Source organism: Xiphophorus couchianus, chromosome 11 (assembly GCF_001444195.1).
Source record: "Xiphophorus couchianus chromosome 11, X_couchianus-1.0, whole genome shotgun sequence".
In the NCBI taxonomy this organism is placed as follows: Eukaryota; Metazoa; Chordata; class Actinopteri; order Cyprinodontiformes; family Poeciliidae; genus Xiphophorus; species Xiphophorus couchianus.
Genome location: NC_040238.1, coordinates 6,711,633 through 6,734,597, shown reverse-complemented (window position 1 = coordinate 6,734,597; position 22,965 = coordinate 6,711,633). Strand labels below are relative to the sequence as shown.

Below are 22,965 nucleotides of genomic sequence, written 5' to 3'. Positions count from 1 at the left end.
CAGTCACACGATGCGGTGTTATGCGTTAGGAAAACGGTTCTGCCTTAAATACAAGGCCACACACACCACTATTCCTATCTTTGCAAGGCATTTGCACTGACATCCATTTGGGCCCCATAGAAAGCAGCGAGTCATCGCAATGTAATTTATTTAAGGTAAGTCATAAAATGACAGGATAATAAAGACAGCTTAACTATGAACACCAGTTTGGTTTTCTTACCACTGAATTTTGGGCTCCAATAAGAACATTTGATATGAACAGGTGTCCATGTTAGATGTAAACCTGAGAGAATGAATACAGAGGATATATTATGGACTGGGAGTGGGAGCAAAAGCACAGGATGGGAGTTTGAAGAAATAAAGTGTTTTTGAGCCACAGCAGTGTGCATTCCTGAGAGAGGACAGTGTTGAACAGATGCAATCAGCAAGTGTGAAAGCAGAGGCAATAACTCCACATGGCAAAAGGTGGAGAAGTGAATCTGTCTCTGTCAAGAAGGTGTGGAAAGTATGAAAAAATGAAAACTAAGCCAGCTGATAAGGAAGCAAGAGGTGAAGTACAGAATATTGAGAGCAGGAAGTGGGTATTAACACAGGTATATGACTGCACTCTCGAAAAATACACAGTACTTCAACATCTGTAAAGGTTCAATAACTAGTTACACATCCCACCTCCGACAAATTTTTTAAAGCCTACATCATACCTCAGCACAAACATGAGCTCCACTTGTTTAATATTATATAAATATTAGATTTAAAATTAGAAACTGATTAAACGGACAAGTTACAATAAGTCAGTTGAATGAATTTATTTGAAAAATTTATGAACTTGGAAACTATAAGGTTGTAAGTTGCAGCTAAGTCTAAAACCGACTGAGGCGCAGGGATATATAGTTATAACCAGTAAATTAGAATGCATTGTCACATTGAAACATGTATGAAAAGCATATTTTTAAGCCCACATTTGTGCATTAAGAATGTTTTTTATAGCTCTGATGCAACACTGTAATCTTAAATATCATGTTTTCATTAGCAAGGGAATAATGATCAAAGTTGTGGCTGACATAGAAAGTCATGTCACTTCTTTCAACCTTTCAGAAAATATGATTTTTTTTTTAAATTAATAAAATGTATTTCTCTATACCATGCTCAGTTACATGAAACATTTTTCTTTAACTCTACAAAATATAAAGGAAATTTTGTTCAGTTAAAGAAAAAAAAAGCTCTGCATGAAGTCTGGATGGTTACTTTATTTCCCTGATGGATACTCTGAATGTCAGAGCTGAGGGAACTCATGGGAATTGAAATCTGAATCTTTCACATGTCGGCCTTCCAGGTGTAATAATAGAGTAATGCTATGAATATACTGTATGTACCTTTCAGTAACTGATATTCCAGCATCATCTTCCTCTGCGTCTGATACTGTCAATATTCATGTTCAAAAATCTAAATGTTATTTTGAAATAAACTACACTGCGGAGCGACTAAGAGAGCACAAATCTCTTTGCTTCCAAAGTGTCATTTTTAAAATAAATGATCTGTTCCTGCTCTGTTGAATTATTGTCTCAGGGAGTTGTTGCCAAATCATTTCCTTTATTTCAGGAAATCTAAGTACAAGTATTCTAAAGTAAAATACATAATTTTCTGCTGAAGAAATGTACAGTACAATATTTATAAAAACTCCTGTTACAACATCCTCAGTTTCTATCAGCATTTCTGGCAAGAACTGAAAACAACACTAACACATGAACCGGTATATTAATGGGTGTCTTAATTCCCTTTAGAGAGAAAACAAGGATGTGTCATATTCACAACATCCTCTCCACACTTTCAGGAGGATTTTGTACCACCAACAACAATAACAGAGATGGAAGAGGTTTCACTGTTTTGGCACTGCAAGCCAAATGTTTGGGCAAGTACAAACAAAAGACTTTCACTTAGAATATTGGTCTTCATTTCAGACAAAGGCAATACTCTGAGTCGGCACAGTCAATCACATGATATGATGAGAGAGCCCCAGCAGCTGTGACAACAAATGGAAAACACTTTGAATTCATCAATACAGGTCAGTTCAGCTCTTCTCCAGCACAGGAAAATGAAATCCTTAAAACGGCCACAAGATTTTCAACCAGAGATAAACCAAGAACATGACATGACACTCTGTTTATGGGTGGATGTTTGTGGGCTAAATGTAGGCAGCAACAGCACCTCCTGCTTTCAAGTTTAATTGTAGACATGTACAGTAGTTTGATCAGAGCAGTCAGTGCTGATATGGTTTTATAGGTGGTATTGAGTTTTTAAATTGCTGTTGGGAGAATGACTGAATTACTTTTTGAGGAGGAAACAGTTGAATTCTACACAGACGCACCTAAATGAAAATGTCCTTGAATCCTTTTTATGCTCCCAGTGATAATCCTCCTGTGGGAGAGCACAGCCAGTTCACATCCATTCAGACACAACAGGTGAATGGATGTTTTGATAGGCGCTGACAAATAAAACTTGTTAAAATATTTATTCCATGGAATTTTTCGTGATTATATGGTAAAAAAAAACAAAATTTGATTTCTTTGTGTGGAACAACTCGAATGTTCAGCATCATTTTGGTTTCCTCTAATAGGTCTCATCCTCAGGGGTTCATGTACCATGACAAGCTTTCTATTTCTTCAGACACTAGACATGGGAGCTGAACTCAAGATCAGTGATGAACACACCAATACGTGGTTTTTATTAGAAGCAAACCAGTACATAGAGAATAAAGTTGAGTTGGAAATGCTTTCTGACATCAGGAACATGACATTATCAGCTTTTCCATGAGGTTTTGGTGAAAGTTGGTCATGTAGTGCCCGACTTTTTCAGGTAGGAAATGGTTCCATGGAATTTGTGGTGCCAAGAATTCATCAATTTACACACACTTGATGGGCATTTTGTATTTGCTCAGTGGATGTTTCAAAATCAGGATTCAATATATCACGTGGTTGGCTTCTGCCTGCAAACATCTTTACATTCAGCCCACAGTACAGTATAACACCACAGTCAGTGCAAAAACTTACAGGTGTGTGGGAATTTATATATATATATATATATATATATATATATATATAATGGTTGCGGCTGGAACCTGAGAAAGCTCCTCAAACTCTGATATGGAATGTTCAGCATTCCCATTGATTCCTACCATTTTTGTGTATCTTATGCAGAAAGTCTTTAAACGTAAACAGCATTGATTGACCAGTAAATTATATGATGAAATATTAAATATTTACATTAACTACCATTTTGCTGATGCAATGCCTCAAACAACTAAAAGTGTGCAGAACCTGTGGTTCAACAGTTTTCCCAGCATTATATTAAAAAATAAGAACAATAATAATGATGATGACAACAACAACAACAACCTCTATTAGCAACCGTGCAGAAGTGGAGGCCCTGACAGCAGCAGAGTGTTCAGGCCATGGTGTATCCATAGCTCCCACAGTGCAGAGCTACCAGCAGTCGGTCTCGGAGAATCTCCTGGGTCGGATATTCTGGCAGTTTCAGCATGTTGATGCTAAAAAATGAAGGAAAAACTGACAGTTAGCAGGTTGATTGTCATGGTAACAGGTGTGGCTCAAAAGAAGTCATGAGGGAAGCTATGGATTGTCAATCCCTCCCAGACATCTTTGAGTGTTTTAAAAAGAGCTGTTTGATTTACTATTATTATGATGATGATGATGATGATGATGAAGATCTGCACCAAAGAAAAATCCTCTGTCCACCAAACTGAAACCCCTTCCTATTCTTGGAGGTGTTTGATCAAGCGCTTGCAGACTGTTCAGACCAACAAGCAGAGCAGAATGCAGGGCAGAGACAGCAGATCTCTTCAGCTGAGCATCAAGTTTAAAGGTATTTCATGGATGTCAGATTTGTGGAAGTGATATTCTTCCACATCCCCAATTTTTTTTTTTTTTTTTTTTTTACCCCTCCAGGGGGTCTTTTTGTGGGCTCTATTGTCCCTTTTACGAAAGTAGGCTGACAGGAATGGGGAAGGAGAGGAGGGAAGACATGCGGCAAATGTCGCCCGGTCCGGGAGTCGAACGACAGCCGCGTCGAGGACTCAAGGCCTCCAAATATGGGTCGCGCTAACCACTACGACACCACGGCATGCCCCACATCCCCAATTTTATTGAGTTATAAACTAATTAGATCTAGAAACCACATGCAAAAATATTTGGTTCTTATTTGCACCAAGCCTTTAGTGATGTGCAGCATGATTTCAGTGTTTGTAATTTAATAAGGGTCTTATTTTACTTGAGGATAGGTAAAAGATGCGGACGCACTTAAAACCTCTCCCATACTAATTCTTACCTATGTTCTTATTTAATAACAATTATTAAAACGTTGATTCAGTATTTTGTTTGTCTAAGGAATTGATTGTTAAATTGGCTTAACTGCCTTTTAGGACAAATTTAGGCTTTTTTGTACTGTAGATACATTTGTTTTATTATTCCATTACTGAATTACAAACAAGTGCTGGCTTTACTGAAAATACCAACGTAAGCTCAGTGGGTCTAAAGGCTCTGGAGAGACGGGTGACCTCTGACCTTTTTCTATAACACTGAGTCTCTCCATTGTGTTGAATTTTCTCATGCAGAGAACAGAAGGACCAACCGCAAGATTAGCAAAAAGTGGTGTTGCAGCAAATGAGCTTGGTTTAAGTATCAGGTTTGTAGCATCATTTTACAAAATGAAACCATGAATATCTATGAGAGTTATTTAAGGCCTTTTGAGTCCTGCCTGCTGAAAACAAACTGATCAAACTGCATTTCCCAGCACAGTACTGATGGGATTCTGCTGATATCACTGACATTAGACCACTTATTGCTTAATCCACCCAGGACGCTGGTTGGGGGGGTGGGGGGGCATTGATTCACTTCCCAGACCTGTTGAACAGGAGGACTGTGAAGCATAAACTGAAGAAAGCTTTAAAGTGGGCATGTCATGCTTTTAAATCCTTCATTTTCACATATAAATCATTTACTTATGGTCTATATAAAGTAGAACTGCAATGCTTTGGTCTGAATTCCTGATTATTGTATCTCCACTGACATCCATGACCTTGTTTAGCAAGAATGCTGTGATGTCATAGACAAGAAATCATTACAGTGAATAGAGAAAAATGAACAGACAGAAAAATATAAACCAAAAAGAGTATAAAGACCGTGTCCCAGCAACACGTGTGGCACTTTGCAGCAGTGACGGCCGTAAAGTGAACAGAACTCAGCCTCATCTTGAAATGGGAGCACTGGTGCTGACTTACTCACCATTTTTTCCCTAAGAAAGCAACACAAATCAAATCTAGCAACTTTTTCTGGTTTCTTGTTGAAGACCTTGGCAGCCAGTGTTGTAGTACTCGAAAACGGTCTTGGTCTCGAGACCGGTCTTAAGACCATTTTTTGATAGTCTCGGTCTTGTCTCGGACTCGACCACATTTGGTCTCGGTCTTGTCTCGGTCTCGGACATTGAGGACTCGGTATTTTATTTCAAGACCGGTCAAGACCACAACTGTGAAAATAACGCTAAATCATCAGTATCAATTTCTTTAAGATCCTTCTTTTTATTGGATGCACTCCTGATTCAAATCCAAGCAATAACCCGTCTCATTGGTAAATGCATGTTGTTGTTTTTTTAACTGCTGTCGCCCCACCCCCTTTCACCTTGAGCGCGGACTGCAGCACTTCGATTGAAAGTTACAAGTGGTTGTCTGAGAAGGGGATAAGATGTCGGCCAAATCATCGGTTATAAAATTTGGCTATTTAAATCACAAACAATACATTTGTAAAGCAACATTGAGAAAAAAGCATACAGCGCAATGTAAGTTCTGCAGTGCTTCACTATCAGAGACGGTGGGGACTACGTCCAACTTTTATCGACGACACCTTGAAAGAAAGCACAAAGAAAGGTAAGCTGTGTGTAAAAGTGATATTAGGAAAGCTAGCAAGTTAACGTAAGCAATTTCCTCGGTATCAAAATTATTCTACCCGGCCATCACACAGTTCTTATTTCAATATTAGCTACACATATTAAGTTAGCTAAAGTTATATATGTATGCTTTATCTTTTAGTGTGAATGTTCTCCTTTCTTATCCGCTATTTGCCACCTAGCTTGATGCACAAGTTGTCACCTAGTAGTGTTTGTGAAAACATGTCGGACATTACTGATTTAATTTAAAGAAGTGTTGATTCGTGTTGTGCATGGACAACGCTGTTTCAATTACAGCTTTCCTGAACATGTCTCCGTATTTCTGTCGGCTTCATGAGTGGATTGCAGCACATAGGTGGAAGCAGAGCAAAAATAAAAGTCTGAATAGATAATCGTAATATATTTTGGTTCTTGTTCAATACTTCTCATGAAGGAGAAGACTGATGTGGAAGTCTCTACCTATGTTTAATAACCATAATAAGGTGACGTACGTAACCATGACAGAACAATGGTTCGTAATGGTTCTGTCAATAAGTAACCATGACAGAACATAATGGTTCGTAATGGTTCTGTCAATAAGTAACCATGACAGAACCTAATGGTTCGTAATCGTAACCATGACAGAACGTAATGGTTCTGTCAGCATGTGCTGGCTTGTGCTGGTGGGTAACCCCAATGTCTCCAAAGCCATCATATATAATTTATTAATGTGCCAAACCTGATATGCTTAACCTTAAATAAGTTGTATTTTCTTGCATTGGTCCTACAATTAACATTATTAAGGGAAGTAAGCAAATGCAGTTAACCTTGAGAGACTGAGTCGACTGGACATATAATAACATCCTGTTCCTAAGTTAGATTTTTTCTTTCTCATGAAAAACAATTATGAGACAGTGAATGAATTCATTCACTGTCTCATAATTATGAACTAAGGTCAATGTAAGTTACATTGACCTTAGGAGCTGGATATAGCTCCTGACATTGAAGATAAGACGTGGAGGTGATGCTCTGTTGTTTGGCTGTGGGAACTAGTCTATAGATATAAGCAGAGAGTGAAGAGACTAATATGCCTCACCTTATGAAAAATTAATAAATTAGTTGCTTTGTATGGATATAGGCAAATTACTTTTAGAAACCACATTGTTATGTTGCCATTTACAATTTCAGGTCAATAAGTAACTTTTTACCAGTTCACTCTCTATGGTTCATATCATATCAGTCATTTAACTTACTTGTTTATCCATTTCAAAAATGTGATGGCCAAAATACCATTGATTTGCATTTTGTTTATCTACATGCGTTTCTAGTAACATTACATTACACATATTTGACATGTATTTGTAAAGTTCCTACTTATTTTTAAGGTTGTTTTCTTATGTAATTGATGTTCATATGATCAGATAAACTGATTTCTATGTCCTATTTATTAGGTTCCTGGAATACAAGGCAGGGCAACAGAGTGATGTCACACAGCCAACAATATCGTTATTTACACAGAAAGTGCAGCTCTACAGCCCACAATCGCCAAGGCAGCAAGCCATCAGTGAAGCCATTGTTCAAGATTTGATCATTGGATGTTGTCTGCCCCTCTCCCTCGTGGAAAATGGACACTTTAAACACTTTCTTGAAGTCCTGGACAGTAAATACACACCAATCTCTAGAAAAACAGTTTCTGAGAGACGAATTCCAGAATTGGTCAGAAAAGTCAAGGAAACTGTCTTGGAGAAACTGAAGACCCAGTCGTCTGTGTCATTAACAACTGACCTTTGGTCTGATCGCAGGCTACGCTCCTTTCTTGGGGTGACTGCCCATGTGTGCTACAAATCTAAAGATTGCTATGCACTTGAATCCTACCTGCTGGACTGTAGGCGTTTTACAGGGAGGCATACTGGAGAGCACATTGCGTCTGCCTTTGAGGAGATCACTGAGGAATATGGTATTCGTGACAAAATTAGCTATATCATAACAGACAATGCACCCAATATGAAATGTGCTTTCAAAGTACACATGCCCCAGCAGCAATCTGATGACAGTGAGAGTGAAGAGGATAATTTAGATGACGAGCACTTGTGGGAGGACATTAATTCAGAGGAAGACATTGACTTACCATGGTCATCTGGTGAACGTCTTTCCTGCTTTGCACACTCTCTCCAGTTAGTTGTGCATGATGGTATGAAGGAGGTCAAGACCATTTCTCGCACCATAGCAAAAACGTCAAAGTTCGCAACCCTTTTACATAGCAGCTCACAATTTAAAGATAAGTTTGAGGCTGCATTTGGCACCAATAAAAGTGTTCCAGCTGCAAATACAACTCGTTGGAACAGTACATTTAAACAAGTACAGGCCCTTACAACTCTAGAACACAAATCACTCAGTGAAATGTGCAACAAAGACTATGAGGATGTCGTGTTCAGTGCGCGGGAGTGGAACCAGCTAAAGGAGCTATGTATAGTTCTTTCTCCATTTGCTGAAGCAACAGAGCTGACCCAAGGGGAAAGATCAGTGACTATTAGTATGGTGGTTCCAACTGTACTGGACTTGAACACACACCTCCTCAAGATGGAGGAGACCCGAATGCAGTGCCGGCCGTTGTTCAGAGCCCTCCAGCAGTCTCTGGTGAAAAGATTTTCTGGAATCTTTACAAAAACAAACATGGCCAAAGACAGTGGAAGAGAGGAACCTTTTAACCATGATGTGTACTTCTTTGCTGCCATGCTGGATCCACAGTTTGGCTTAAGCTGGGTGGATTTAGATGTTACCAACGGAGGTAATGCAGCATCGGTGAAGAAGTTCAGAGATGAACTTAAGAAGACACTGACAGGTTGGTATGCATTTTTCTTTGTTGAAAAAAAAGTCTTATTTGCAAAATTATAAATCTTAAAATGTCTTAAATTCGTAGCACATAAAGCCTTAAATCATAAAGTGGAATTTATAGTCTTCTTTTCATCAGTTTACTTTTGTCATAAACATTATTTTGTACACTCAAAGTTCTTGAAAACTAACACAGTCATTGTGTTTGTGTTTTTCAGACACATTGATCTTTGGGGTGGAGAACATGGAGAGTACAGATGACAAGTGCTCAGAAGCCATGAATGTGGATCCAACCAGTCATTCGCCACCAGCCAAATGCCCTCGACTTCTGTCACGCTACAAGGCACATAAGAAGCACAGCTCCTCTGTCCAGAATTCAAGTATTGCAACACAATTAAACAGATACTTTAATGATATAAGAGACTGTGACAGTGACAATGCTCTTGCCTTCTGGGGAGAAAACCAGTCCAAATATCCTCAACTGCACAATTTGGCTTTGAAAGTGCTATCCGTCCCTGCCTCCTCTGCACCAGTGGAAAGGGTTTTTAGTCGAGGAGGCATTGTAATGAGACCCCATCGTGCACGTTTAGGTGCAAAAATGCTGCAGTCTCTAATCTTTCTGAAGTGCAATGAAACCTTACTTTAAACTAATTTTATGTATCACCTACTTTATTTCAACCACTGTTCAACTACATGGTTATCCTTGTTCTCGAGTTTTGCCATTGACGTTTTCTAAAGCTTTGGCGTATTATGAAACTGCTTCCAGTTGTATAATTTTATTTTTGAAACGCATGCAGTTGGGCCTCTAAATGTCAGATTTCTTTATTATGTATGTTATGTATAAGTTGCTACATCCATTCAACAGCAGAGTTAAAGATGCAGTATGTAACTTTGTTAAAACAAAAAAATATCTTTGTAAAAGTTATATAGTTTTTTTTATATATTTATGTCACTATGTTGTGTCAGTATGTTATGAGACCGACAAGCTGTGAAAATATTGAGCTCCTCTGCCTTTTCTCCATGTTCCCAGTGCTAACTGGAGAAATACACTGCTTGGTCAAAAACAAACCATCTGATCCAGCAAAAGGGTCTTAGAACTGATAAAAGTCAGTCATGTTTTTGTGCACGTATTTCAATGGGGTTTGTATTTCTGCAGATGGCAGTAGTCGCTCAGGGAGGAAGTGAAGGAGATCAATCTTTTTTTCAACAAATTATCTGTCTCATAACATATTGTCACAACTTAGTGATAGATATAGATTTATTTAAGAAAAGTTATATAATGTAGCTATAATCTGTATACGAGAGAGAAACGAGAGAAATGATTGGCATTTTTTCAGTTTTACATATTTGCACATGGTTTTGAAATAGCACATTTAAAAACAACATAAATGTATGTACTGTTCATGAAAGGCAGAGAAAATACTATTTTGATCGACTTTGTTTGAAATTCTGTGATTACAACATAGAAGTACTAAATAAAGATGTTTATGTTTATTCCAGTTCTCTGTGTAAAATATCTAGGTGTTTTTACGTGAATGTGGGTCTTTTAGATCAATTTTAGTGATTTTGATCATGTTTCACATTTTATTGTCACATACTGGCGCTGGTCTTGGTCTTGACTCGGTCTCGACTTCCCTCGGTCTTGGTCTTGACTTGGTATCGGACCCTAAAAGTCTTGGTCTTGTCTCGGTCTCGATACACTCTGGTCTTGGTCTTGTCTTGGTCTCGGGTTAGGTGGTCTTGAACACAACACTGTTGGCAGCAAAGTGGTAAAGCCCCAATAGTACTGCAGCTACAACAGGCAGTGAGAGCTGCCATGAGCCCCTCACATCTACCAGGTATTTGTTGAGAGTGGAGGAGACCCACTCCATTCAGTTAACACATCGCAATGGAATCACACATGCACAACGCTGCTGGTGATCTCGTCCTGGATTAAAAATAATCTACTTTTTTTTTTAACACAAACTGTTGCACCAAAACAAAATATCTTCATTTGACTCACACAGCCTCAGTGTTCTGTTAAATGATAAATAAGGTGGATAAAATACAAAAATGAATGTACTGTTTAAATGTATTTTTGAAGTATGTGACTGAGATTCTGTATTAGATGGATGAGACTGAATAAATGAGTTGGAGTCAAAATAAAAACCTGAATGGGACATCCCAATTAAAAATTACGATCACCACAGATGTAAACCCTGACATTCAAGTTTTCCCCCAGTGCATTAGAAACCTGGCGTGCTGCAAGGCAGCAGAGCTACCAGCTGTGCCACTGTGCAGCCCGGCGTCAAATTGCAGTCAAATTGGTTTTCAGGCATGTTTGATGCATACAGTATTTTTATAATGGACGATAACATCGTTAACTGATAGTGCTAAAAAATGGCACTAATGTGCCTGAAAAATACATAATATTCCCCTTTAATCATAAATGTTAATTTTTACATAAGCCAACCGTTGAATACCAAGTTCCATTGACAGAAGAGCAGTTTCACACTTTGCTCAGTGAACAGAACAGCAAGTAACAGGCCAGGAAAGGCCGTGTTGGGTTTGTAAATGGGTTCCTGGTGACCCAGAAGCAAACCAAGACCATGAAAGGTTAAGGCAAATGTTTAAAATATTGCAGAATAATTCTAAATCAACTAAAGTCAAGAAAATTAAGGTAAAATAAAGAGGAATATGAAGTCATTATCATACCAAATGTCGAGAGAGTAAAAGAGACCCCATGCACAGAATTGCTCCGCCAGTAGAATGTAGATATTGAGAATATAAAAGAATGTCTCTGCTCGCTCGCGGTTAATGTTTTTGGCTTCGGCGGGCGGATCCATCCAGTCTTCTATCACTACACATGATCGGCTACATTCCCTGTTCCTCTGTAACGACAGTGAGTTTTCCTGATGAAAGTCTTCCTCGTGATTTTGAATGTTTATACTTGACCAGACAAATTAAGAGCTCAGCTCCAAGTTGATATTTCTGTGCTACATATTTTGTATTTAGAAATATTAAGTTGAATTGAAATATACTTTATTGATCCCACAAGGGAAATGAAATGTTGTAACTCAGTTTTCTTCGAGTTGTAGATGTTAATGTTTCCACGAGTTGTAAATTGTAATCACTGGCAGAACTGCTCAGATAATTTTTTCAAGTACTAATTCTACACTATAAAATAGAAAAAAAAACATTAAAGTACTGAGTACAAAGTAACAATGCTCATTTTACAGTATCAGAGGTGAACAAGAAGTTGAATACAGAGAGCTGATGGACTGCTTTGTGGCATCGTGTGGAAACAATCACCTCATCTTAAATGTGATCAAAATAAAGGACATGATTATAGATTTCAGGAAAACAGGATGAAAGAACAAACTCATTTCCATCATGAGAGAAGACGTGGAGTTGATGAATCAATACGAGTACCTTGGTGTTTATTTGGACAACCGACTGGACTGGAGACGCAACAGTGAAGCGTCTATAAGAAGAGGAAGATGAGCAGATGCTGCAGATCTTCAGTCTGTTGTTGAGAGCGTCATCTCTTCTGATGTCATTTGTTGGGGAAGCAGCATCAGAACCAGGGACATAAAAAGGCTCAGTAACCTGATTAAGAAGGCTGGTTCTGTTCTGGGGACGACTGTGGAACCTCTTGGGACGTAAAGAAGAATTCTTTATAAAATCAAGAAAATTATAGACAACTCTGTCCATTCTCTTTATGAAACTGCTATTCAGAAGCAGAGTGTCTTCAGTCAGAGGCTTCTTCAGATTCGCTGTAATACAGACTGCTACAGAAGATCTTTCCTGGCTACTGCCATCACAAACTGAAGAACCTGAAGTAATGAGCTACAACATTTCATTTCCCTTTGGGACCAATAAAGCATTTTTGAACTGATTTGTTGCTTTGTAGTGTTAAAAGGTTATATCTAAAGTATATCAAATGACACAGATGTAGACGCTTTGGTTATTTTTATTGGTAACCAAGACAACAGAACATAACATCACAACCTTACATGCGAGCAAGCGCTGGTGGGTATCAGTAACACCACTAACTTGAACCAGCACCAGTACATCATTAATATCAATATATTACAGTGTTGATGTCTGTCTTTATTGTTACTGTGCAGCAGGGCTGTGCAAAGAATCAGGTGATCACATTTTAAAAGGGGCTCATGGAATAAGATTTTAAAACACCTTACAACAGATTTTCATCAAGAATTTAATACAGAGGCATTAAAGCATCCTTAAATTTCCAATTTGCAGGACAATAAAGGCTCTTTCTATTCTGTCATAGTCATCAGATGGGGATAATGCAAAGCAAAGTTTGACCTGATTGCTACAATGTTGCTGTTGAGGAGTTGCTGCTCCTGCTGCTGCTGTAAGTCAGGGCTGTGTTGATCTGAGATTGTAGACATGAGAAAAAGCATAGGAGAGATGATTCCTCATTAAACAAGAATTACTGAATACATTATAACATTTCTTAAATTCCATTTGTGTCTCACTAAACAAACCCTAATAATTTACTGGTTGACCTACACCAGTCAATCTGCAACTAAGTTGCAGATTGCTTTAAAAATAATAATACAAATAAAGCTCAGAGGGGCGAGCTACTTTTCTGTGTTATTGTTTGTGCCTCCGAGATTCAGGTCTGGAAGGCAGAGAAACAAAATATATTCATGAGATCTTATCCTTCTCAAGATCAAGAAAAACTAGATCGTATGTTTAGTTTTATCGTGTTGATACACCAATAGCAGGCCTAAATTGTTGTTTACAAAAAGTATACTTCAAAAAAAATTCTTGGCCACATTTTAATAGTTGGAAGGCCCAGTTTTGTCTTGCCTTTACCATGATAAGAAACACACAGCATAATCATTTCACTTCATAATGTGCATCTCGGAGGTCATAGGTTAAAAGTAACCATGGAACTGACAGAAGTCAGAATAGTTTAGCCATTTTTGTTTTAAAAATAGTTATTGTTGAGGGGCATAGACAGGGCTACACACACCCAAAGAAAAAAAGCCCTAACCTTGGCTGCTTGGGAAAGGAGGAAAGGGAAAGAGGCAGGAGTTCAAGCCCCTGTGTACATCTCTGCTGTGCAGCCATTAGAAACAATTATACAATATAGAATAACACTGATAAATAATCTTACACAATGATAGCAGGACTCTTACAGTTTTCTTAAGAGGGTTCGCCTTCATTAGCAAGGACACTCCTTAACACAACAACCACCAGAATAACTCCGCCTGCTAAACAGGCATAAACAGATAAGACAGGCTAGTCAGCTAGCATTAGCTTTCGTCAACTATAAGCTACTGGCAGATAGCGGCAGCCATGTAAATAAAGTAGGTTACTACAATATTTTAACTGAATATCAAGCTATAGAAATAATCTGTTTCACCAAGAATACTATGCATTCAAACCATGTGCGACTTACCTCCTGTTGGTCTGCAACGCTGCTGTCCTAACTCAGCAAATCCCCCTCTTCATCTTCCTCTTCGCCCAATCACACATGAATAGGGAATGCAGCTACAGGGAAGCTGCATGTCCAGTCCAGAACAGGGAATCATGTCCAGTGATAGAAGACTGGCCAGATCCGCCCACTTAACCCCGAACGAGCAGAAGCAGGAGACGGCGAGCGAACGGAGACATCCTGCGCGCGCGTCCGTCCATATGTTCTCAATCTCAATTCCGCTCGTTTGGGGTCTCATTTACTTTCTCGACTTTCGGCATAATAATGACACCATAAAGGAAGAGTGAATAAAATGTCACTCACCAGGTGCTGGAAGTAGGCAGCAAGTTGGAGGTATATGGCACTGCAGCAATGGTGAACTTCTGCAAACCACTGCCACCCATGAGAAAGGCAAAGCCACCATGAGGAACCCTGGAACTGATTCAGATCATATACATGTTTTATTTTTTACTGAAAGATAATCACTCTGTAATCAGAACCACAGCAGACCAACCTTCCAGTGACAAACTGCAGCAATAAGACACGTTCCTCCTGGGTGAGACTCCTCACCACCTTCCAAAACCACTGCAGACATGGAGACAGATTAGCTGCTTGTTAAACAGGAAGTGAACCCAACCAGAGCCAGCCCAAGGCATAAGCAAACTAAGCAGCTACTTAGGGCCCCAGGGAAACTAAGGGGCCCCCTCAGTGAAGCTGATATTTTTTTTTAGTAACAATTTCTATGTCATAATAACAAAAACACACACTTTCATTATGAAGTGATTTGTTTTCACAATAATACATATTTTATAATGTATGCAGAAATCATTATTTTACGGACAAAAAGAAAACAATTGCTCATGGGGGGATATATTGTTTGCTGCTGAGCATGACCACTTATGTGGTTGAAACAAACATTATTTTTACATCAACTTCTAAGTTATGTGAAACTTCTGTTAAAATCATTTGAAGGCTCAGAATCAGTTCGGTACCGGTACCGGTCCACATTCTCAGGGGAGAAAGACTCACCTGGTATAAATTACATTTTTAGCTATTGGAGTTACGCATAAGATACATTTATTTAATGAAAGAATGTCATGAATATGTGTGTATGTATTCCATGTTAAGTTGGGCTGCACCGATTGCAGTTTTCTGGCCGATCCCTGGTTGCTGATCTTTAAAAAGCCTGACCTGCTGATTTTGATTTTGACTGATAGGAATTTTTTCTGTCAGTCAAACCTCTCACTGCAGAGCAGAAGAGGACAGAGACAGATTTTTAAACCTTTGCTGACTAAGATAAGATTAGTTTCACATGTAAGTATCAGCAGATCACGATCCCCCAAAATTAAGGAAATTGGCTCCCAGAAATCAACTGGCTGATAAATGTATCCTATACTGTACATGCATAGGACATAAAGTAAACAGCACTATCAGAGAAGCAAAAAGTTTATAATACATGTGTGAATGATCTAATTGTCTAACTGTTGATTCCAGCAATCCACATTGTTAGCAAAAATAGAGGGCCCCAAAACAAAATTCCACTTAGGGCTCCATGGAGGCTTGGGCTGGCCCTGAAGTCAACATCACCGTGACTTCAATGTTCAATGTTACCATTGCTGTAAAGTTATATTTTCAGGAAACTGAGACAGTACCTGTGTTTAAGACCTTTAATAGGTTTAAGACCTATTAAAGGTCTTAAACACAGAAGGCTATTAACATCTCATATCTTCTATACTACAACAGTTGGGCGACCTTGTTAAAATCAATATTGGCTTTTATTTTTTCTGCTTTTAAAAAATCAGTGCCTGGAACCAAATATTTATCTGTGTAGTAATAGTTTATGCATTGAATTTTATGTAATAAGATAGCCATGGCTTCCTCTATCAATGATCACAGTGTTTTGATCGATTTTGGCATGATCATGTTGAAAATTGGAAGGTCAGTCAAAAAGGTAATTCTGTAATAAATAATAACATTACGTAAAATTGACCCTAAAAGGCATGCATGTTATGTGTCAACATGGTGAAGTTAGCTGAGCGGACAGAGCAGGCCACCTGGATCACAGGATCTTCAGTGTCATAGCCGCTGGTGTACTCTGTGTTTCTGCACCAATCTTCCACATCCATCTCTGGCATCCCTGATAGCAGAAGCTCCTGTAGATACACACACACACACATTTGTGGTTTTGTATCTTGTATATTCATTTTCTACAGCCTAACCCTGACCCTTACAGTAATCATAACCCTAACCAAAAGTCAATTCATATCTTAGCCCTAAACCTAACCCTATAACAGCATTTCCTCTCATGGGGACCAAGAAAATGTCCCCACCAGGAGCAGTGGTCTCCACAATCCCACATCGTAGATAGATGTAGGTCCCCACAAGGATATAAGAACCTGGTTCACGCACACCCACACACATTTATAGTCACCACTCACTAAGTAGCCAGCCACTGCCTCAGCCCTGGGCTAGAGGCCGTTTAGTTTTATCTCAGAGAGGCCAACTTTCTCCTATCTGGATTTGATACAGTTGGGGCTCCCACACTTCCTGTGTCTTCCTATATCTGCCCCCTCTGTCCCTCACACTTTTTTCAGCTGTTACAACATTTTAATCCATTGCTAATATGTTGTAACGTGTTTTCTAACATTAAGCGTTAAGACACTCACACCGATTTTACACCCGTGAGGCAGCAAAGAGACGCTGCTGTGCGAAGCGGCACCAGTGTGTGGTGGAACCATGACAGTAACCCAGCAAAAGGGAAAGTACTTTGCACAGTTTTTTTCCCAAACATGTCGAGTAAATATCTGGATGCAGATAATATTAGCTAAACGATGACTAGCTTATCCATGACAACATGTCACTTAAGGTTGTTAACAATAGGCTACTAATTTTGTTATCTATGTTCAGAGGTTGGTAGTGCTCTATTTCACTGTAATAATAATAATAATAATAATATTGAGTAATATTAGAATCAACTGCTCTTCTCATTTGAGTAAATTGATTTTGCATTTATAGAAATAGATTTCAGAGATTGGAAACTTTTGATTCTTAGACCTCTGCGACATGCGAGTTTAAACATAATTACTCAGTATTTTCTACATGTTGCTGTTTAGATAATTATTATTTTTCTGCATTAATAAACAACCATGGCCTTAGGTCAGGATTTGAACACAGGAATCCACATAAAACTATTAGAAACTTTAAATGATATTACATATTTTTGTCATGTTGGAAATATGACACTATGTGTTTATATGAATCATTTATGTTTTGTCTTATATTCATGGAAAAACAATTGTAACAGAAAAGATGTTTTAGCTGCAAAACAAAAACCCCTCACTTCACATTCTGAGCAGCATCTCAGTGCCAAAAGCAGTCAGCCAGAGGGAAAATGGAAAAGCTGTTACCACTAAATTGACTGTTGAGTTGACCTGAAAACATGGCACCATGAAGATATTCCAGGTTAGAGAGTTGCGCTGCACACTGACCCATGCATGATGTGAAATTTTCCAAAAGGAAATAAAAAAAAGAGCCTAATGGAGTTGAAGAGAATTGGGTTCCAAGGTGACACAAGCCGCCCCTCTCCTCCTGGCAAAGCAATCCTTCATCAGATGTGAGGGGTGGCACACAGAGGGGAACAGTAAAAGGTGATACATGAGAGCAGAGAGGGGGAGGAGAAACACGTACCAATTCATATTCATCAAAAAGCTGGATGAGCGACGGGGGGATGAAGGTGTGGAATCCTTGCAAGAAGGCGTTTATCTGAGGCTGGATGGCTCGTGTCATCCTCAACTCCGTCACCAGCTGGACGTACTCCGCCTGAGAAAAACATTCACTCCCTGATCAAAGTCCTTCACAAATACAGACAGACAAGAGAAGGACGGAGTTCATGCATAGTTATTCTTTCCTCAGGAGGCTTTTCAAAGCCTTACAAGACAGTACCACCTACAGGAGAACTGCAGAACTACATGAGGAGGTATCAACCAAAAACAACAATCTTTTGGCTGATGGTAGACATACTGTATGTACTATAACTGATTTGAAAAGTCACTATAATCAGATTCAACCACAATAAATATTATCAAGTTTTAACACTGGAGGAAAAACTCATCAGATCCAAGTGATTCTAGTTTGTTAAAAAAATAATGCAAGAAGCAGGCAGGTCTGGTTGTCTACGAGAGAATGTATTAAATGTTGTGTATTAACCGTCACATGCCAGCAAAGTTTTAACCTGAATACACATTCAGCAAAACAAGAACAGTCAAGCAATAGTTCCAAGAACAGAGGAGAGATACTGTCTGTATACTTTAAATTCCATCACATCAGTCATGTTTACTGAGTGTCCATGTGATCATTAAACAGCTCATGGAACAAGAACAAAAGCCACAAAAATGTATCCCGAATTATTAAACAAACTGAATTAGCTTCTTCCACAGAATTCCTATGGGATTCAACTGGACTGCTCCAAAACATTAATGTTATTTCTTTCAGAAGAAACATGGTAGCTAAATTAAAACATTTTTGTAAACCTACATTTGCCAGTGGTATGAATTATTTTTGGGTTTTCACGACTTTTAATACAAGTCTACTCATTTTATAACAAGTCAACAGCCAATTAAATCTTACATTTTTGCAAAAGAACCACAGTAACCTTTTATTTGACAGGTTGTGAATAAGACTGTCATGAAACCGTCATAAACATGACATAACGCCTGTCATGAACATGTAAGTCTTCATGAATATTTATGACTGTTCTCATAAAGTGTCATTCTGTAAATCATGACACTTTTAATACAAAGTTGACATTATTCAAAATGTCTTTGTTATGACAACTTGACATTAACCTAGAAATCTTGATCTGACATAAATTTGTTATTAAAGTATTACTGATTAAACTTTAGCTTTAATAACATAAAGCGTCAAGTAAAGTGTTACCAGAACCACTTACCTCTTCACACCTTTACAGTGTGCATCACATACAGTAATGGAAACACACGTATTGCAAGATACCAGAGCTAAAGATGTGTTTAGTGGTGACTAACCTTGTTGTCTTGAGTGACCAGGATGCTGCTCCCTCCAGGTTTGAGTGGCACTTCCTCCATGGCTCCAAACACATCTGTCTCCACAGAAAAGGTCAGCTCCAGACCCAGGTCACTGATGTCATTATCCAAGATCCACTGCAGGTTTTTAGCATACTCTGGATCGATAGATGACACATCCTGATAATTTACTGGAATACCTGGCAACCAAAAGAAAATACATGATCAGGATTAGCAAGAGAAATATTTTGCTTTGAAAACAGTATTTGATATTTGTTGTCAAAGTAAAAAAGTTAAAACAAGGGAAGTGTGCAGTTATTTATATCAAGTATTAATATGTCAGTAGGAAAGAAATCTCAATCAGTTTCACCAGCATCAAAAAAGTTATGCTACTGGATGCTGATTATCCTGATGCTCCAAAGACTTTAGCGCTGACTGATAAGTTGATAGTTAACCTACAATCAAGTTGTTCAGATGACCTGAACATCCAAAACATCCCTCACACACAGCTCTGGAACACACCTACAGATTTTGGTTGACTGTGACACTGAGATGTTTCAGATCAGCAAAAACAGTTTAATACCAGACAAACATAACCTGAGTAAATATTAAACAGTCTTCAAATGATGATGTATTGGGAAAAAAACTATCAAAACTGAGCTGAACATGAAAGACAAAGCAACCCTTTGAGCTCTAAGTCAAACTGATGGACTGACTTTCTCTTTCAGGATTTTGTGCTATGGAGCAGGATTAATGTTTCCACTAATTACAACAAAGCAGCCCCAGTCATCACACCGTGTCTGACTTACCACACTTAGCATGTGAATGTGTGTGTGAATGGGTGAATGACTGAATGTGGCGTAAAGCATGTTGGGGTTCTCTGGACTTGATAAAGCTTTATAGATTTTGAATTCTTAATAAATCAAATTCTCATTTAAAAGACAGAATTTTCTACTTAATCAAGTTATCTTTGTATATTTAAATTTGTTAGATGATCTGAAACATTTAAAAAATAATAATAATAATAAAAGTAAATGAAAAGTATTCTACAATGGTAATATGAAGTTTTTCCCAATAGTTTCATTTGGATGTTTTTTTTCTTTTTTTTTTTGCCTTCTTCCATCTTGCCTTTTCTGTATGTGTTTGTACCTCACAGGATGGAAGGTCAGCCTGTCCTTCAAGGGAAGTTGGCAGCTGACTTATCAACCTGTTTTGGTTTTGCTAACTATACAGAAAAAGTTGATAAATGAGGAAAACAGTTGAGTTGATCAATTGAACAAAAGATTACCAAGAAAACAAATTTCAATCCCCTTTTTTACTTTCAACTGACTGAACAGGAATAGACTTTTACAAAACTGATGCAACTGGGTGCTAATTTAAACACATATGGTTACAAATAACCATATATTATTTACAAATACAAATATCATGAACCTTTGACTAACATCTAGATATATTTGTGTTTTCTACCCAGTATGTGTTTGTAGAAGGAGCGGGTGAAGTAGATGTTGACCAGCTGCCGGTGGTAGAGAGCCAGACCCAAAATCTGACCTGCAAACTGGAAGTAGTTCAGATGGTCTGGATTCACAGAGGAGTTGCTGTTGGGCTGGAAGGTTGTACCTATGCAGAAGGAAAGCACACCGCACTCCAGTTCAGCTCTTGCCATTTGACATTATCACTGTAGGTAATTTGCTGTATACCATCAGCTGACTGGGTGAACAGAGCGTAGTCAGGGTTGATGATTTCATTAGACAGGATATCAAACCATTCCCGAACCACACCCTGGCCCTGAAACACACACACCCAACACAACTCACCATGCTGATCAGAGTGCAGCAGACAATGGACTCTCTTTATTCCTCCAAAAGGTGCTGACAAACGGACAAAGTGTCAGAGCCAACTATCTACCATCCAGATTTTCTTCCAGCTATTACCCAAACCGGTCTGTCTAAAGGACAGATATGTTTGTTAACACTCTCCTGTTTTAGTGAAACTGAATGTAGGAAGGCTCTAAAAAAAACTTTATAATGTGACATATTTTAACATTTGAGGAGCCTTTTCTCTCTCTGCTCCCTGACTCTGGAGCTCTCTACTTACTGACTCTACTCAAATCCCAAATCAATAAACATCTGCTCCAGCCGGCCTTCATTTGTAGTTTTTTGTTTCATTCTGTTTATCCTTCTTCATCTGGTTTTTATTTTTAGTTTACTCTTGTATTGTTTTTTTCTTGTAATTTGGCGTCTTGAAAGTGGCTGACAAATAAAATGCATTAATTAATCAGCTAATTAATTAAACAGTTACTGTTCAATGGCAGCAGACAATTATTATGGTTCATCACTTCCAATATTTTTAAAAACTAGATGATTATGGATAAAATGCTGAACTTGAGGCAGTGAAGAGACAAGTTATACTATTTAATTTTTTCTAAAGTTTTATGTCTATGAATGTAATGTAAATGTAGAAACTCACCATGCCTTCCTCACCATGAAAGCGGACAGCTATACCCTGTTTGAGCTTCTCATTAGTGGACTTGGAAACCATCTCGCAGCTGCTCCTGAATATGGAGTCTGAGTGTGAAGCACAACAGCAGCACAGCATTAACAAGTTTCACCAGACATAAACATTGGAACCTGAAGAAGCGCATACTGCTCCTGAGAAGATTGATTTAGAAGTTTTCATGTCTGGCTCACTGTGATTTTACTGGGTTTTAAATCCAAAGCACCTTATTCTGTGTTCCCAGTCCTTCTACTGGCCAAAAACATCTACCATGGACAATTATAATGATTTCTGTATATTTAGGTTTATATTCTTTGAAAAAAAATGTAAGCAACAGAAACATTTGGTGCTTCTAAGCAATGATGTAACGTAATTAGACTTTACTGACGTCGGACAACTTTTTTCAGTAATGAGTAATCCAATGCATTGCTATTTCAAATCCAGTAGTCAGACTACAGTTACTTATCAAAATCACTTTGCGTTACTGTGCGTTACTATTTTCTTTTGTAATTTTATTTTATTTCTTCTAAGCGTCTTGGTGAGTGATTGTCGTTTCTATGCGACAGTATCAGCAGCGACAGAAACATAAACAGTTGAGGGAAGAGGAAGATGCACATTTTGTTCCTGGAAAAACCGGAAGTATTTTGAGTTTTGCTCGCCCAGTCCGATTATTATAAGCAGTTTTGGGCTCGTTTTTTTCTAAAGTCGCTTGCAGATTTAATGAGTCATGGGTTGCGCTTTATGGGCTTGGAAATAAACAGACATAAACCCCAGAATTTGTCTGACATCCAGTTAGTCTTACTCAGACTCTCCCTGTCCATCATTTCCCGGATGATCTGTCCCACTGTGTCTTTGTTAATGTCATATTAATATATTACCTCTGAATTACCTCAAGCTTCGAGTTGCACTCCACAAAACTGCAAACATCAAGACTAATATGGACAACGCAATAAACGTGAAAACAACCACGAATGAACGTGTCCATAAAGTTTTGCAACTAACGCCTTATAATCATTGACATTAAGATAAGTGTCACAAATCTGTGCGGCGGGACATCTGAGATGTAGAGCGGCAGTAGGAGCGCTGTGCGCTGAATTCTGACAGAAACACAGGGCCGTAACGCAGAACCTGGACGCTGGGGCGGAGGGTGGGGGGTGTTTAAAATTCTATTCCAGACAATAGAAACACACAAAAATACGCACAGATTACTAAAGTTTTTTTTGTACTGTTGTA

General features: G+C 38.4%; 1 protein-coding gene across 4 annotated transcripts in view; it reads right to left on the bottom strand.

Moving 5' to 3' along the window:
- Positions 1-791: 791 nt before the first annotated feature.
- The window catches only part of hace1 (HECT domain and ankyrin repeat containing E3 ubiquitin protein ligase 1), a 46,051-nt gene continuing 23,877 nt past the window's right edge, over positions 792-22,965 (bottom strand). For 2 of the 4 annotated variants that reach the window (XM_028031192.1, XM_028031193.1), the window contains 9 exons: positions 21,706-21,803; positions 20,937-21,024; positions 20,707-20,856; positions 19,240-19,436; positions 17,885-18,016; positions 16,252-16,350; positions 14,712-14,782; positions 14,522-14,635; positions 792-3,544 (listed from right to left, as the gene is read on the bottom strand). In XM_028031192.1, the coding sequence (XP_027886993.1) occupies positions 3,442-3,544; positions 14,522-14,635; positions 14,712-14,782; positions 16,252-16,350; positions 17,885-18,016; positions 19,240-19,436; positions 20,707-20,856; positions 20,937-21,024; positions 21,706-21,803 (1,052 nt within the window). In that variant the 3' untranslated portion in view covers positions 792-3,441. Of the gene's footprint in view, positions 3,545-12,700; positions 13,148-14,521; positions 14,636-14,711; positions 14,783-16,251; positions 16,351-17,884; positions 18,049-19,239; positions 19,437-20,706; positions 20,857-20,936; positions 21,025-21,705; positions 21,804-22,965 lie in introns of those variants that run through there. The other 2 variants (XM_028031194.1, XR_003597252.1) reach the window with 2 other exon arrangements.